The sequence below is a fragment of the Mobula hypostoma genome, chromosome 12 (genome assembly GCF_963921235.1).
Source record: "Mobula hypostoma chromosome 12, sMobHyp1.1, whole genome shotgun sequence".
In the NCBI taxonomy this organism is placed as follows: Eukaryota; Metazoa; Chordata; class Chondrichthyes; order Myliobatiformes; family Myliobatidae; genus Mobula; species Mobula hypostoma.
The window spans coordinates 6,219,219-6,231,508 of NC_086108.1; the positions used below are offsets into that span (position 1 = coordinate 6,219,219).

Sequence of the window (12,290 nt, forward strand, 5' to 3'; positions counted from 1 at the left end):
AAATCTTACACGCTGGGTGTATTCTAGAAATATGGAATATAGAAAATAATAATTTCAACAATATCCAGTGTTTAGATCTGAATATGTATTGTAGATTAAATTTTAAATGCAGCACAGAACAATGGTCTTCCAGGAACTGTAGACTGGGGTTGATTTTAATCCAGGAAACACGATGTTGACCTGACATGCTTGTATATGGATGAATGCAACCGAGAGGCAATGGTGATTACTATTCAATCTATGGTGTCAGGAGTGTTGGTGTGAAGATTTAGCTGTTTAAAAGTAATATTTATTTATTGTTTGATTGAGATACTGCACGGAATAGACCCTTACGAGCTGTTTCACCCAGCAATCCCCAATTTAATCCCAGCCTAATCATGGGACCATTTACAATGACCAATTAACCTACTAACCAGTAAGTCTTTGGACTGTGGGAGGAAACACACGCCATCATGGGCAGAATATACAAACTCCTTACAGACAGCAGCGGGATTTGAATCCAAGCCACTGGTACTGGAAATCATTGTACTAACCACTACAGTACCATTCTGCCCTAAATGAAGCATTGTCAACCCAAAGTATTGAAGTAAACAATGTTATTGTAAGTATCGAAACTCTATTGAGTTACTATTGATCTTAAGGGTATCAAACTGTGATGTACTTTGAGTTCAGAGGCCTATTCTTCTCAGAGTGTCTCCAGTATAATGACCTGCTGCTTGCTTTGAAGGGTAAAGACTTCTATAACCACCAGCTTCAATGTCTCTCTGGTAACTTCATTCACAGTCACAACACTGGGTAATCCTCACTGTGTGATTTGTGTGTGTGCTGAAGTGAACAATCTACTCCTGCTTCAGTATAAAGGGATCTCCTCACACACACTTTGATGTTTAGCTCTGTCTGCCTCCAGTTGGAGTAATGTGCCCAGAGTCAGCACCTCAGTTTAGGAAGGTCCACAGAAAGCAGCAAGTCTGTTGATTGCGATCGTTTTGGGTTTCAGCAAAGAATTGTGACATATATATACACTTCGATAATAAAATTTACTTTGAACTTTGACTTATTCTGCGATCACCCTTTTCTTGGGTGGAGAGCAACAGCAGCCTGTTATGCCGTTGGCGTTTAGGATCACAATGAAGTTCCTCCACCTTTGATACTGTTCAGGGCTTCCTTCATCATGTCAGTAGCTCAGTTTTCACTACTGTCATGCAAGTCCCTGGTGAAGACTCAGGAATACTGACGCACTCAGATGTAGAAGGATTCTTCATTGCTATTTCTGTTTTAGAACATAGGAGCAGAATTAGGCTAATTGGCCCATCAAGTCCGCTCCACCATTCAATTGTCTATCAGTTTTCATTACCGGTCAGAGTTGTTAGCCCTGAGTTGAACCCCGGAACCTGAAGGATTGGTGGACTGCTGTTAGTCTGGCCTCTGCCCTTTAACCTGTTTGACATGGGTGACCCTACCCAGAGGCAAAGCATAAAGCTCTTACTCCAGCCAATATAGATCTCCGGGTCATTGAGACATGCAAGCCTCCAAACGCTATGAGAAGGATGTGGTTCTCTTGCAGGTGGGCAGAGAGGACAGGCAATATAATAAATAAGTGTATATGTATACCTGCTGAGAATGCCATGAAATTTACACTCTTTTTGAAACATCCATTTTCATCAAGGAAATGGTTTGCGTTAAATGATTCTGGTGACTCCCATTGACTGTTGTCTTTCAGAGCAGAGGAAAGGACAGGGATCACAAGCATGCCCTAAACACAGAAACACGTTCAGACATGGTTATGATCAAAAATTATGTCAGATGCACAAAGCAGAAAGTATCTCAACACATTAAAAAAATGACTGATGACGTTATACGTCCCAGAAACGATGTACTGCAGTGGCTGATGTGGTATTGATCCTCGGAGCACAGAATGTAATATATTTGTGGTCTGAAACCTGATCTTGTTGGATTATTTATAATAATATTGTTGTTATAATATTAATGCAATAATATTATTATTGTTTAAAAATATTTTTTCTCAGCTCAAGCTGGTAACGCCTGACATACAGGCATGGACAAGCACACTCGTTTCTCAATTGCTAGGAGATTTCGGACTATTCAGGTGGTGTTTAGTATTGTGGCTTTCTGGAGATTTACATGAATATTGCTGTGTAGGATTAATTGTTTAATGCTATTGTGTAGTGACTGGGATGATACCAGCTGTAGATACTACTATTGGGACAATGTATACTCTGTTCATGTTCCATTGTCTTTCAATTTCCTCTTTTAATTCACTGTTTTTCTGTATGTTGTGTGTGTTTAGAATCCATTAAGTTGTGTTTGTTTGTTTATCCTGTATCATTATATTAATATGTATAGAGCACATTTCATACAGGCGATGTAGCTCAGAGTACTTTACAATGGGTTAAAGTGGAGACCATAATACAGTTGAAGTCAGAAGTTTACATACACCTTAGCCAAATACATTTAAACTCAGTTTTTCACAATCCCTCACATTTAATCATAGAAAACATTCCCTGTCTTTGGTCTCAGAATACAAGGTTGTCCCTTTAGAACAGAGATGAGGAGGAATTTCTTTAACCAGAGGGCGGGGAATCCGGAATGCATCGCCACAGGTGGCTGTGGAGGCCAAGTCACTGGGTACATTTAAAGCGGAGGTCGACAGGTTGTTGATCAGTCAGGGTGTCAACGATTAAGGGGGCGGGGGGTGTGTGCGGAGTCAGGAGAATGTTTTTGAGAGGGATAATAAATCAGCCAAATGGCCTGACTCTGCTCTTTCAGTGAACTACATACTAATATTGCAAAGCCCTACCATTTACTGCATACCCCAATATACTGGAGATTATTCCACCTCCTGGAGTGTACGGGATGTCCAGGGAGGGGTAGCACCTCTAGTGAAGGGCTTTGTCGTGTCCATTCCGGGGCAGCTCCCTCATCTTTGCCCCCTACTGGACACTCTGCTCCCACCCGTGGCTCCAAGTAACTGACCTCATGTGAGAGCAGCCACACCCCGGTACACCACTTCAAAGGGCTGGCTAAAGCAGGCAAGGGTAGCCAGCAGCCTCATACCCTGGTGAGACAGAGACAGGCCTGTCCTAGTTTGCAAAATCAGCTCCAGCGGACTGGGCAGATAAGACCTACAGTGAGATCCAATGCCCATGAGGGTGATACTTTAATGCTGCCTGAAGAATGAAGACATGACGAGGCACAGAAGATGTCATGGTCATCCACTGCAACCAAGGAAGACACCAGTTTGTGCTGTTTACTCATATCACTGAACCCGGACTTTTGAGGTTGATAGAATGGAACAGACCCAGTGCAACGGCTTCTCCACTTTAAAAACTCTCCCACACAGGTCTCCTGTCATCATCGGACAGGATGGACAACCACCACCATTCCTCCTCAGCAACAAGCAGGTTAAGGACACTGTACTTCTTAAAGTACAGAATAGCTGGCATGTGATTATTTAATTTTTGGTTTGATGTTATTACAAATAATACAAATAAAACATTCATTATATTGATCTTGACTCCGACCTTGGGTATCAAATATCCTCGGAAGTTCACATCACTTGTTGTCATGTGTGGAAAGCTCAGGGGAGTGATGTCGATGTATCGCTGGACCTCGTGGATGACCGCGTCAGTGTACGGCATCTTCGCCCGATCCTCAATTGCCGGTCTTCGATGAGATCCAATCACATCATCAATCTCATTGTGAATCTTCTCTGCGAGAGGAAGATAAGCAAATCCCAAGAGCGATTGTGTCTGGATTTCACCTCCTAGTAGGGTCACCCATGGCAGTAAGGTCAAGGGGGAGGTTCCAGACAAAGAGTGATCCAACCAAGACCTCAACGGTGGAGCTGGAGGAAGATGAATACTCTGTATCCCATTATCTCATGCTCTCATTATTTATTGCTATTTATTTATATTTACATTTGCACAGTTTGTTGTCTTCTGCACTCTGGTTGATCTTTTGTTGATCCTGTTGTAGTTACTGTTCAGTAGATTTACTGAGTATGCCCACAAGAACATGAATCTCAGAGCTGTATACGGTGACATTTATGTACTCTGATAATAAAATCTACTTTGAACTTTGATTTTGACATTTTGACACTGTTGTGTAATTGATACACACCTCGCAATTTCTACAGGTGTACCATAGAAACCATTCTAACTGGTTGTATTGCCATCTGGTACGGGGTGTGGGCACTGCACAGGATTGAAGTAAGCTACAGAGTTGTAAACTCAGTCAGCTTCATCATGGGCACTAGTCTCCTTAGCATCTAAGATATCTTCAAACAGCGGTGCCTTAGAAAGGTGGCATCCATCATTAAGGACTCCTATTACCCAGACATGCCCTTTTCTCATTGCTACCATCGGAGAGGAGGTACAGGAGCTTAAAGACACGCACTCAGTGATTCAGGAACAGCTTCTTCCCCTCTGCCATCTGATTTCTGAATGGACAGTGAACTCATGAACACTACCTCTCTACTATTTTTGCACTACTTATTTAATATAGCTATTTAATATATATTTACTGTAATTCAGTTTTTTTCTATTATTATGTGTTGCATTGTACTGCTACTGCAAAGTTAACAGATTTCACAACATATGCTGGTGATATTAAACCTGATTCTGAATTGAAGAGAAGCTCTTTTATGGTCGACTGAAGATTTCAACGGACTGAAGAGTCTGAACGATACATGTAGAGTTTGTTTGGTTGTATCTTTATTGATATTCTATATGGGCTTGTTGTCTTTTATGTGCGCGGACTGGGCCTCAAGCTGCAGTTTCACCTGGGGACGGGGTGGTTGCCTTGGGACCAGTGAACTCCTCCGGGGTGGTGTGGTGCAGTGTCCAGGCTGGAGCCGGCTCCCCCCACCGTGTTTGCTCACAGGAGACGGGCTTTATCGAAATCAACTGGAGACTGATGGAGTGAGTTTCTGATTCTTATATTGTGTGATCATGATACCATTTGTGCTTGCTATTTTGTGAGTGCTTTGTGCTGTGTGTGACCATTGGTACTGTGTTTTGGACCTTGACACTGGAATTGATTTGAATTGAATTAAAGCTTACCTTGAACTTCTGGATACTTTGTTAGGATTTGAAGAGCCCAGCGCAGTGTTGTACTAGTTGTTTCAGTCCCAGCCAGAAATAAGCTCTCTGTCGACACCAACAAGTTTTCTTGAAAGAACTCGGAGTTAAGCTCATCTTTGTCCTGAATTAAGGCAAACAAAAATCCATGTTTTAAACAGAAGGGATTTTGCAGATGCTAGAAATGGTGAGCAGCGCACAGACACACACACACAAAATGCCGGAGGAACTCAGCAAGTCAGGCAGCATCTATGGGGGTTAATGAGCAGTTGACCGTGTTTCAATCCGAGATCCTTAATCAAGGCTGAAAAGCAAGTCAAGTCGTCACTTTTTATTGTCATTTTGACCATAACTGCTGGTACAGTGCACAGTAAAAACCAGACAATGTTTCTCAGGACCATGGTGCTACATGAAACAATACAAAAACTACACAACTACGTAAAGCAATGCAAAAACTACACTAGACCACAGACCTACCCAGGACTGCATAAAGTGCACAAAACAGTGCAGGCATTACAATAAATAATAAACAAGATGATAGGCACAGTAGAGGGCAGTAGGTTGGTGTCAGTCCAGGCTCTGGGTATTTAGGAGTCTGATGGCTTGGGGGAAGAAACTGTTACGTAGTCTGGTCATGACAGCCCGAATGCTTCGGTGCCTTTTGCCAGATGGCAGGAGGGAGAAGAGTTTGTATGAGGGGTGCGTGGGGTCCTTCATGATGCTGTTTGCTTTACGGATGCAGCATGTGGTGTAAGTGTCTGTAATGGCGGGAAGAGAGACCCGATGATCTTCTCGGCTGACTTCACTATCCGCTGCAGGGTCTTGCGATCCGAGATGGTGCAATTTCCAACCAGGCAGTGATGCAGCTGCTCAGGATGCTCTCAATACAATCTCTGTAGAATGTGGTGAGGATGGGGGGTGGGAGATGGACTTTCCTCAGCCTTCGCAGAAAGTAGAGACGCTGCTGGGCTTTCTTTGCTATGGAGCTGGTGTTGAGGGACCAGGTGAGATTCTCCACCAGGTGAACACCAAGCGGGGGGGAGGGAGGGGAAGGAGTACATTTTAACAGCCTTCAGACAATTTTCAACTTCAATTCATGCCTTTCTGTCTCCTTAATTTTTTTTATTTTATTAAGATTCAACGCAGAATCAGTCCTTCTGGTCCTTCACGCTGCGCCATCCAGCAATGCCTTATCACGGGACAATTTACAATGGCCTATGAACCTACCTACTAGAACACCTTTGACTGTGTGGGTCTCCTCTAGGTGCTCTGGTTTCCTCCCACAGTCCATAGAGAGAGCATATAAATTCCTTACAGGTGGGAATTGAACCTGGGTCACCTGTAGTGTAGTGCTAACCACTATGCTAAGGTGCCACCCTAATGCTACCATAATCTATAATAGGCAAATGTTTGCAATGCCAGTCCCCAAAGAAACAGAAAATCATGGAAGCTTTTAGGAGGGTCTCAAAGGACTGTTGACACAAGATGCCAGATTCCCTTTCTACAGCCACTACCTGATCTGCTAAGAACTTGCGGCATTTCCATTTCTTAGTTTAGATTTCTAGCAGCTGCATAGTTTTCATTGAAAAAGATAACCGTTTTTGGTGCAGCACAGTACTGCAGTGGACTGAACAATGCTTTAGAGTACAGGCGGCCAGGGTTCAATTCCAGCTGTTGCCTGGAAGGAATTTCTATATTCTCCCTGAGACGATGTTGGTTTCCTCTGGGTGCTCCAGCTTCCTCCGTCATCCCAAAGATTAATAGGTGAATTGGTCAATGTAAATTGTCCCATGATTAAATTGGGGAATTGCTGGATGGTGCGGCTTGAGGGGCTGAAAGGGCCTACTCTCACTGTATATGAAATCAATCAATAAATAAATAATTATGATCTCTGTGCAAAATTAACTGAGCAGAACATGGAATTAATGCAGGTAAATGGGATTAGTATAGACAGGCATGGTGGTCAACATAGATGTGGTGAGCTGAAGGATCTGTTTCTGTATTTTTCAACTCTGATCTAATTTACCAATTAAGAGAAGTCGGATGCCATGGTAGCGTAGCATAGTGGTTATTGTGATGCTGTTACAGCATTAACCAGAACCAGAGTTCGGAGTTCAATTCCAGTGCTGCCTGCAAGGAGTTTACGTTCTCCCCATGACCACGTGGGTTTCCTCCGGGTGCTCTGGTCTCCTCCCACAGTCCAAAGGTCAATTGGTCATTGAAAATCGTTCTCTGATTATGTTATGGTTCAGCAACATATGGGGATCAACCAAGTACAGTGTCCACACCTAGGTGAAGTTGTACCGGAGCTGCGTTGTGTCCACACTCTTTAAGGGGTCAGAATGCTGATGCATGACAGGGAGTGACTTTGTCATTCCACACCATGAGCCGCTGGAAGATCCTTCGTATTTTCTGGCCAAGAAAGATCTCCAACCACACCCTACTCCTTCAGTCTCACCAAGAGGACACGGTCACCATCACCATGAGGAAATGTTGGAAATGGGTTGGGCACGTGATGAGAAGATATGCCAATGCCATCATCAAGACAGCACTTCATCGGACGCCTGAGGGCAGAGGAAAGACAATTTGTTGCCGTACTGTAGAGGCAGAAATGAGGATCCCGACCCACACATGGGACACAATAGAGAAGACGGCCGAGGACAGACAGAGATGGAGGACCTTCATTGCTGCCCTAAGCACCAGCGGTGTAATGGGCAGTAAGTAACTAAACTGAATAAATAGACGGGCTGCTGGTTGGTGCAGCTCTTTGGGCCGGAAGGGCCTGTTTTGTGCCGTGTCTTTAAAATAAAATAAGAAGACAGAAATTATCTTCAGTATATTTGGTAGGACAGAGGGAAATGAATGAACGTGAGAAGAAACTTGCTGCCATTACCTCATCCATCTTCGTCAGGAAGCAGTCGATGTAATCCCTGGGGAAGTCTTTCTGGACAGTTTCTTTGTGGCTTTGAATAGTTTTGGCCAGAAAACTTTGCAAGTTTTTGATATTTTGGAACATCTTTTGGTGAGCTCCAGGCAGGAAATCCATGATCCTTGGGAAGATGTTGTACAACTGCAAAACAAACACACCATTTTCACTGACCTAGTGCTGGATACCTATGGCTCAGTTCAAAAAGTTCAAAGGATATTTATTACCGAAGTATGTATGCAGTATCGAACCCTGAGATTCACTTTCCCACAGACAGCCACAAAACAAAGATAACTATGAAATACGTTCAAAGAGAAGCATCAAAACCCACCCCCAAGTGCAAAAAAAAGAGAACCACACAAATGGCAGAAGAGCGAAAAATACAGAATACAAAACACAAAATCTGCAGAGTTCAGGCATATTCAGTTCAGCTCAGTTCAATCTAGTGCTGCATCATTCGTTACCTGCAAGCCTCCCTCATCACAGACACTGAAAGTAGCAACCGAGAAAAACAAGGAGTGACATATACTGTGTACATACATCTATTGATGCTTCTGGACACATCTTCAGTGATGTTCCTGGAATCATTGGGTGTTTCGGGTCTTTCAACATCATACAACCCCCTCTAGGTGACCCAGCCGGGGCTGATCAGACCCCAGCTTGTGTCCAGATGGCTAGCTACTTATGACTCCATGGCTCCCCTCTTTTGAGCCACAGCCATCTTGAGGCCCTCTCTGCCGCATCAGTGGTACTGCGGATGGCTTTTCTCTTCCTCTCTCCCTCGATGCCCAAAATGCTGAAGGCTCTAACTAAAGAACGGGCAACGAACCCCCTACAACCAGCCTCCACTGGGAGACACCTTGCTCTCCATCCAGCCTGCTGACAGTTGCTGACCAGTCCTGCGTACTTGGAGAGCTTCCTTTCAAAGGCCTCTTCCAAGCTATCTTCCCTTGGGACTGTCAGCTCCAGCAGCACCACTTGCTTAGTAGACTCAGACACTATATATATATATATATATATATATATATATATGTGTGTGTGAAATGGAGTCAGTTATGGGCTTACGTCCCATCTCCAGGCTTCTTGGCCTTGAAGCGCAAGCTTTGCTCGAAATATCACTGTACACCCTCAGAATGCGAAGTGCCAGGTGGCTCAATAACACACCACCATAGTGTAGATCACAGGCTGCAACGGTAGAAGAATCACATTTGGAAGAAAAAGAAGAGGTAAAAGCATTAGGTTAGAGGTAAGAAATTAGCTTTGTCTATTATACATCCAAACGTATCGTGGCATTATTACTTTTGTCTTGAGTCCATCATTGCTGTTGGAGCAGAGATCCCTGACAGCATCTCGCCAAGTTCTCTGTCCTGGGCCAGTCTTTCAAGTAGTCCCCAGATGTAGCCCATCTTCTTCCTCTCCCAGGGATGAGGCCTTTGGAGTTTCTGTTGGCGTTTCTGTACCTCTGGGATTTTTACGGGATGGGGTTACTAGCACCATACCTAACCCTCCTCCTTTTGCAGCAGGCTTGAGACCATCCAAGGCAGAGTTGGTGTAATTATAGTAGCATCATTATTAAATATCTGGTGCTGTTAGCATTTCTTCAAGTTCAAACGTCATTATATTCATAGTCATAGTCATACTTTATTGATCCCAGGGGAAATTGGTTTTCGTTACAGTTGCACCATAAATAATAAATAGTAATAGAACCATAAATAGTTAAATAGTAGTATGTAAATTATGCCAGTAAATTATGAAATAAGTCCAGGACGAGCCTATTGGCTCAGGGTGTCTGACCCTCCAAGGGAGGAGTTGTAAAGTTTGAAGGCCACAGGCATTCAACCATACATGAATATCACCAAATGAAACCCCATTACTCAGGGGCCAAGGTGCAAAACACAGTAGTGACAGTCACACAAGGCAAAGCCACATGTAAAGTAGCAAGCACAGACAAGAACAAACAAGAGAAAATCTGCAGATGCTGGAGATCGGTAAAATACAATCACACACAAAATATATGGTCCATGTCCCCGAGTTCATCAACATTACAGCAGTCTACTGGCAAACGTGATACCAGCTCGTCTTCTGCCAAGTGAACACTGGGCGGCAGCAATGCCAGTGTGACAGCAGCTTGGACACCATGCCACACTGCCTCCAATGAAGCACACCAACTCCGACACCTCTCTCACAGGTGACTGTAAACAGGCAACAACACAGTTTGAGGTCTAGTCCTCATTGAGTTTAACGATTAAGGATTAGGACATGCTCTCTCCTCATTGCTGCCATCAGGAAGAAGGTACAAGAAACCTCAGGACTCGCGCCACCAGATTCAGGAATAGTTATTGCCCCTCGACCATCAGGCTCTTGAACCAAAGGGGTTAACCACTCAACTTCACTTGTCCCATCATTAAAATGTCCCCACAATCTAAGGATTCACTTTCAAGGACTCTTCATCTCATGTCTTGATATTTATTGCTTATTTATTTATTATTTTTATTTCTTCTTTTGCACTTGCACGTTTTGTTGTCCTCTGCACTTGGCTGAATGCCTTAGTACGGTGGTCTTTCATTGACTCTGTGACTACACTTTGGTAAGTCTGATCACCTGGCTGTACTTCTACTCCCTGAGTATACGCTAAGACTGAAGACTGTAGCACCAGAAGTGAGAACCAAGAAGGTATGGACCAGGGAGGCACAGGAGTGCTTACAGGACTGCTTCGAATCAGTAGACTGGACTGTGTTCAGAGTTACTTTTGAGCCTGAGTGAGTGTGCCACAGTTGTCACCGACTTCATTAAAACCCATGTAGATGAGTGTGTGCCTACAAAAACTTACTGTACATTCCCAAAACAAAAGCTGCGGATGAACAAGGAGATTCAGGTTCAGATGACTGCTAAATCTGTGGCATTTAGGTCTGGCAATCCAGCTCTGTATTAGAAAACCAGGCATGATTTGCAGAGGGCTATTTCCAGAGCCAAGAAACAACTCCAGGAGATGTTCAAGGCGAAATCAGATCCATGTCAACTCTGTCAGGGTTTGCAGGCCGTTACTTCCGACAAAGCAAAACCCAGCATCATGTATGGCAGCGACGCGTCACTACCAGATGAGCTCAACACCTTTTATGTCTGCCTTGAAAGAGAGAATAAAACAACAGCTATGAAGATCCCTGCAGCATCCGATGACTCTGCGACCTTGGTCTCAGAGGGTGACGTCAGGCTGTCTTTCAGGAAGGTGCAAAGCAGCAGGGCACTATGGACTACCTGGTAAGGCTCTGAAAATCAGTGCTAACCAACTGGTGGGAGTATTTAGTTACATTTTTAATCTCTCACTGCTACAGCCAGAAGTTTCCACCTGCTTCAAAAGGGCAACAATTATACCAGTGCCCAAGAAGGAATAGTGTGAGCTGCCTCAACGACTATCATGAAGTAGCATTCACATCTGTGAGAGTGGGTGGGAGGGTGGAAAAGCGGCTTGCATGTTGTGCTGTTCTGCCGAAGACTGCGGGCATGCGGTGCTGGGACCGGAGAGTTGGTGAAACCTGCAGGCTTCCCCAGCACATCCTTATGTTGTGTAGGTTTTTAACACAAATGACGCATTTCGCTGTATGTTTCAGTGTACAGGTGATAAACAAATGAATCTGAATCTTCGATGAGCATTTTCACAGTCGGCAGGCTGAGACACGAGTGGACTTGTGCATTGTTAAAATACAGAAACATGGAAAACCTGCAGCACAGTACAGGCCCTTCAACCCACAATGCTGTACCAAACATGTACTTACTTAGAAATTACCTAGGTTTACCCACAGCCCTCTATTTTTCTAAGCTCCATGTACTTATCCAGGAGTCTCTTAAAAGAACTTATTGTATCCACCTCCACCACTGTTGCCGGCTGCCCACTCCACGCACTCACCACTCCCTTTGTAAAAAGAAACTTACCCCTGACATCTCCTCTGTACCTACATCCAAGCACCTTTCAACCCTGGGAAAAAGCCTCTGACTATCCACATAATAGACAATAGGTGCAGGAGTAGGCCATTCGGCTCTTCGAGCCAGCACCACCATTCACTGTGATCATGGCTGATCATCCACAATCAGTATCCAGTTCCTGCCTTATCCCCATAACCTTTGATTCCGCTATCTTTAAGAGCTCTATCCATCTCTTTCTTGAAAGCATCCAGAGACTTGGCCTCCACAGCCTTCTGGGGCAGAGCATTCCATATATCCACCACTCTCTTGGCGAAAAAGTTTTTCCTCAACTCCGTTCTAAATGG

At 44.1% G+C, this 12,290-nt stretch overlaps 1 protein-coding gene across 1 annotated transcript in view; it reads right to left on the bottom strand.

Moving 5' to 3' along the window:
- Positions 1-12,290, bottom strand: part of LOC134354587 (cytochrome P450 2C23-like) — a 39,723-nt gene that overhangs the window by 3,658 nt on the left and 23,775 nt on the right. The window contains exons 5-8 of the mRNA XM_063063554.1: positions 7,993-8,169; positions 5,082-5,223; positions 3,543-3,730; positions 1,612-1,753 (exon numbers count right to left, since the gene is read on the bottom strand). Of these exons, the coding sequence (XP_062919624.1) occupies positions 1,612-1,753; positions 3,543-3,730; positions 5,082-5,223; positions 7,993-8,169 (649 nt within the window). The remainder of the gene's footprint in view (positions 1-1,611; positions 1,754-3,542; positions 3,731-5,081; positions 5,224-7,992; positions 8,170-12,290) is intronic.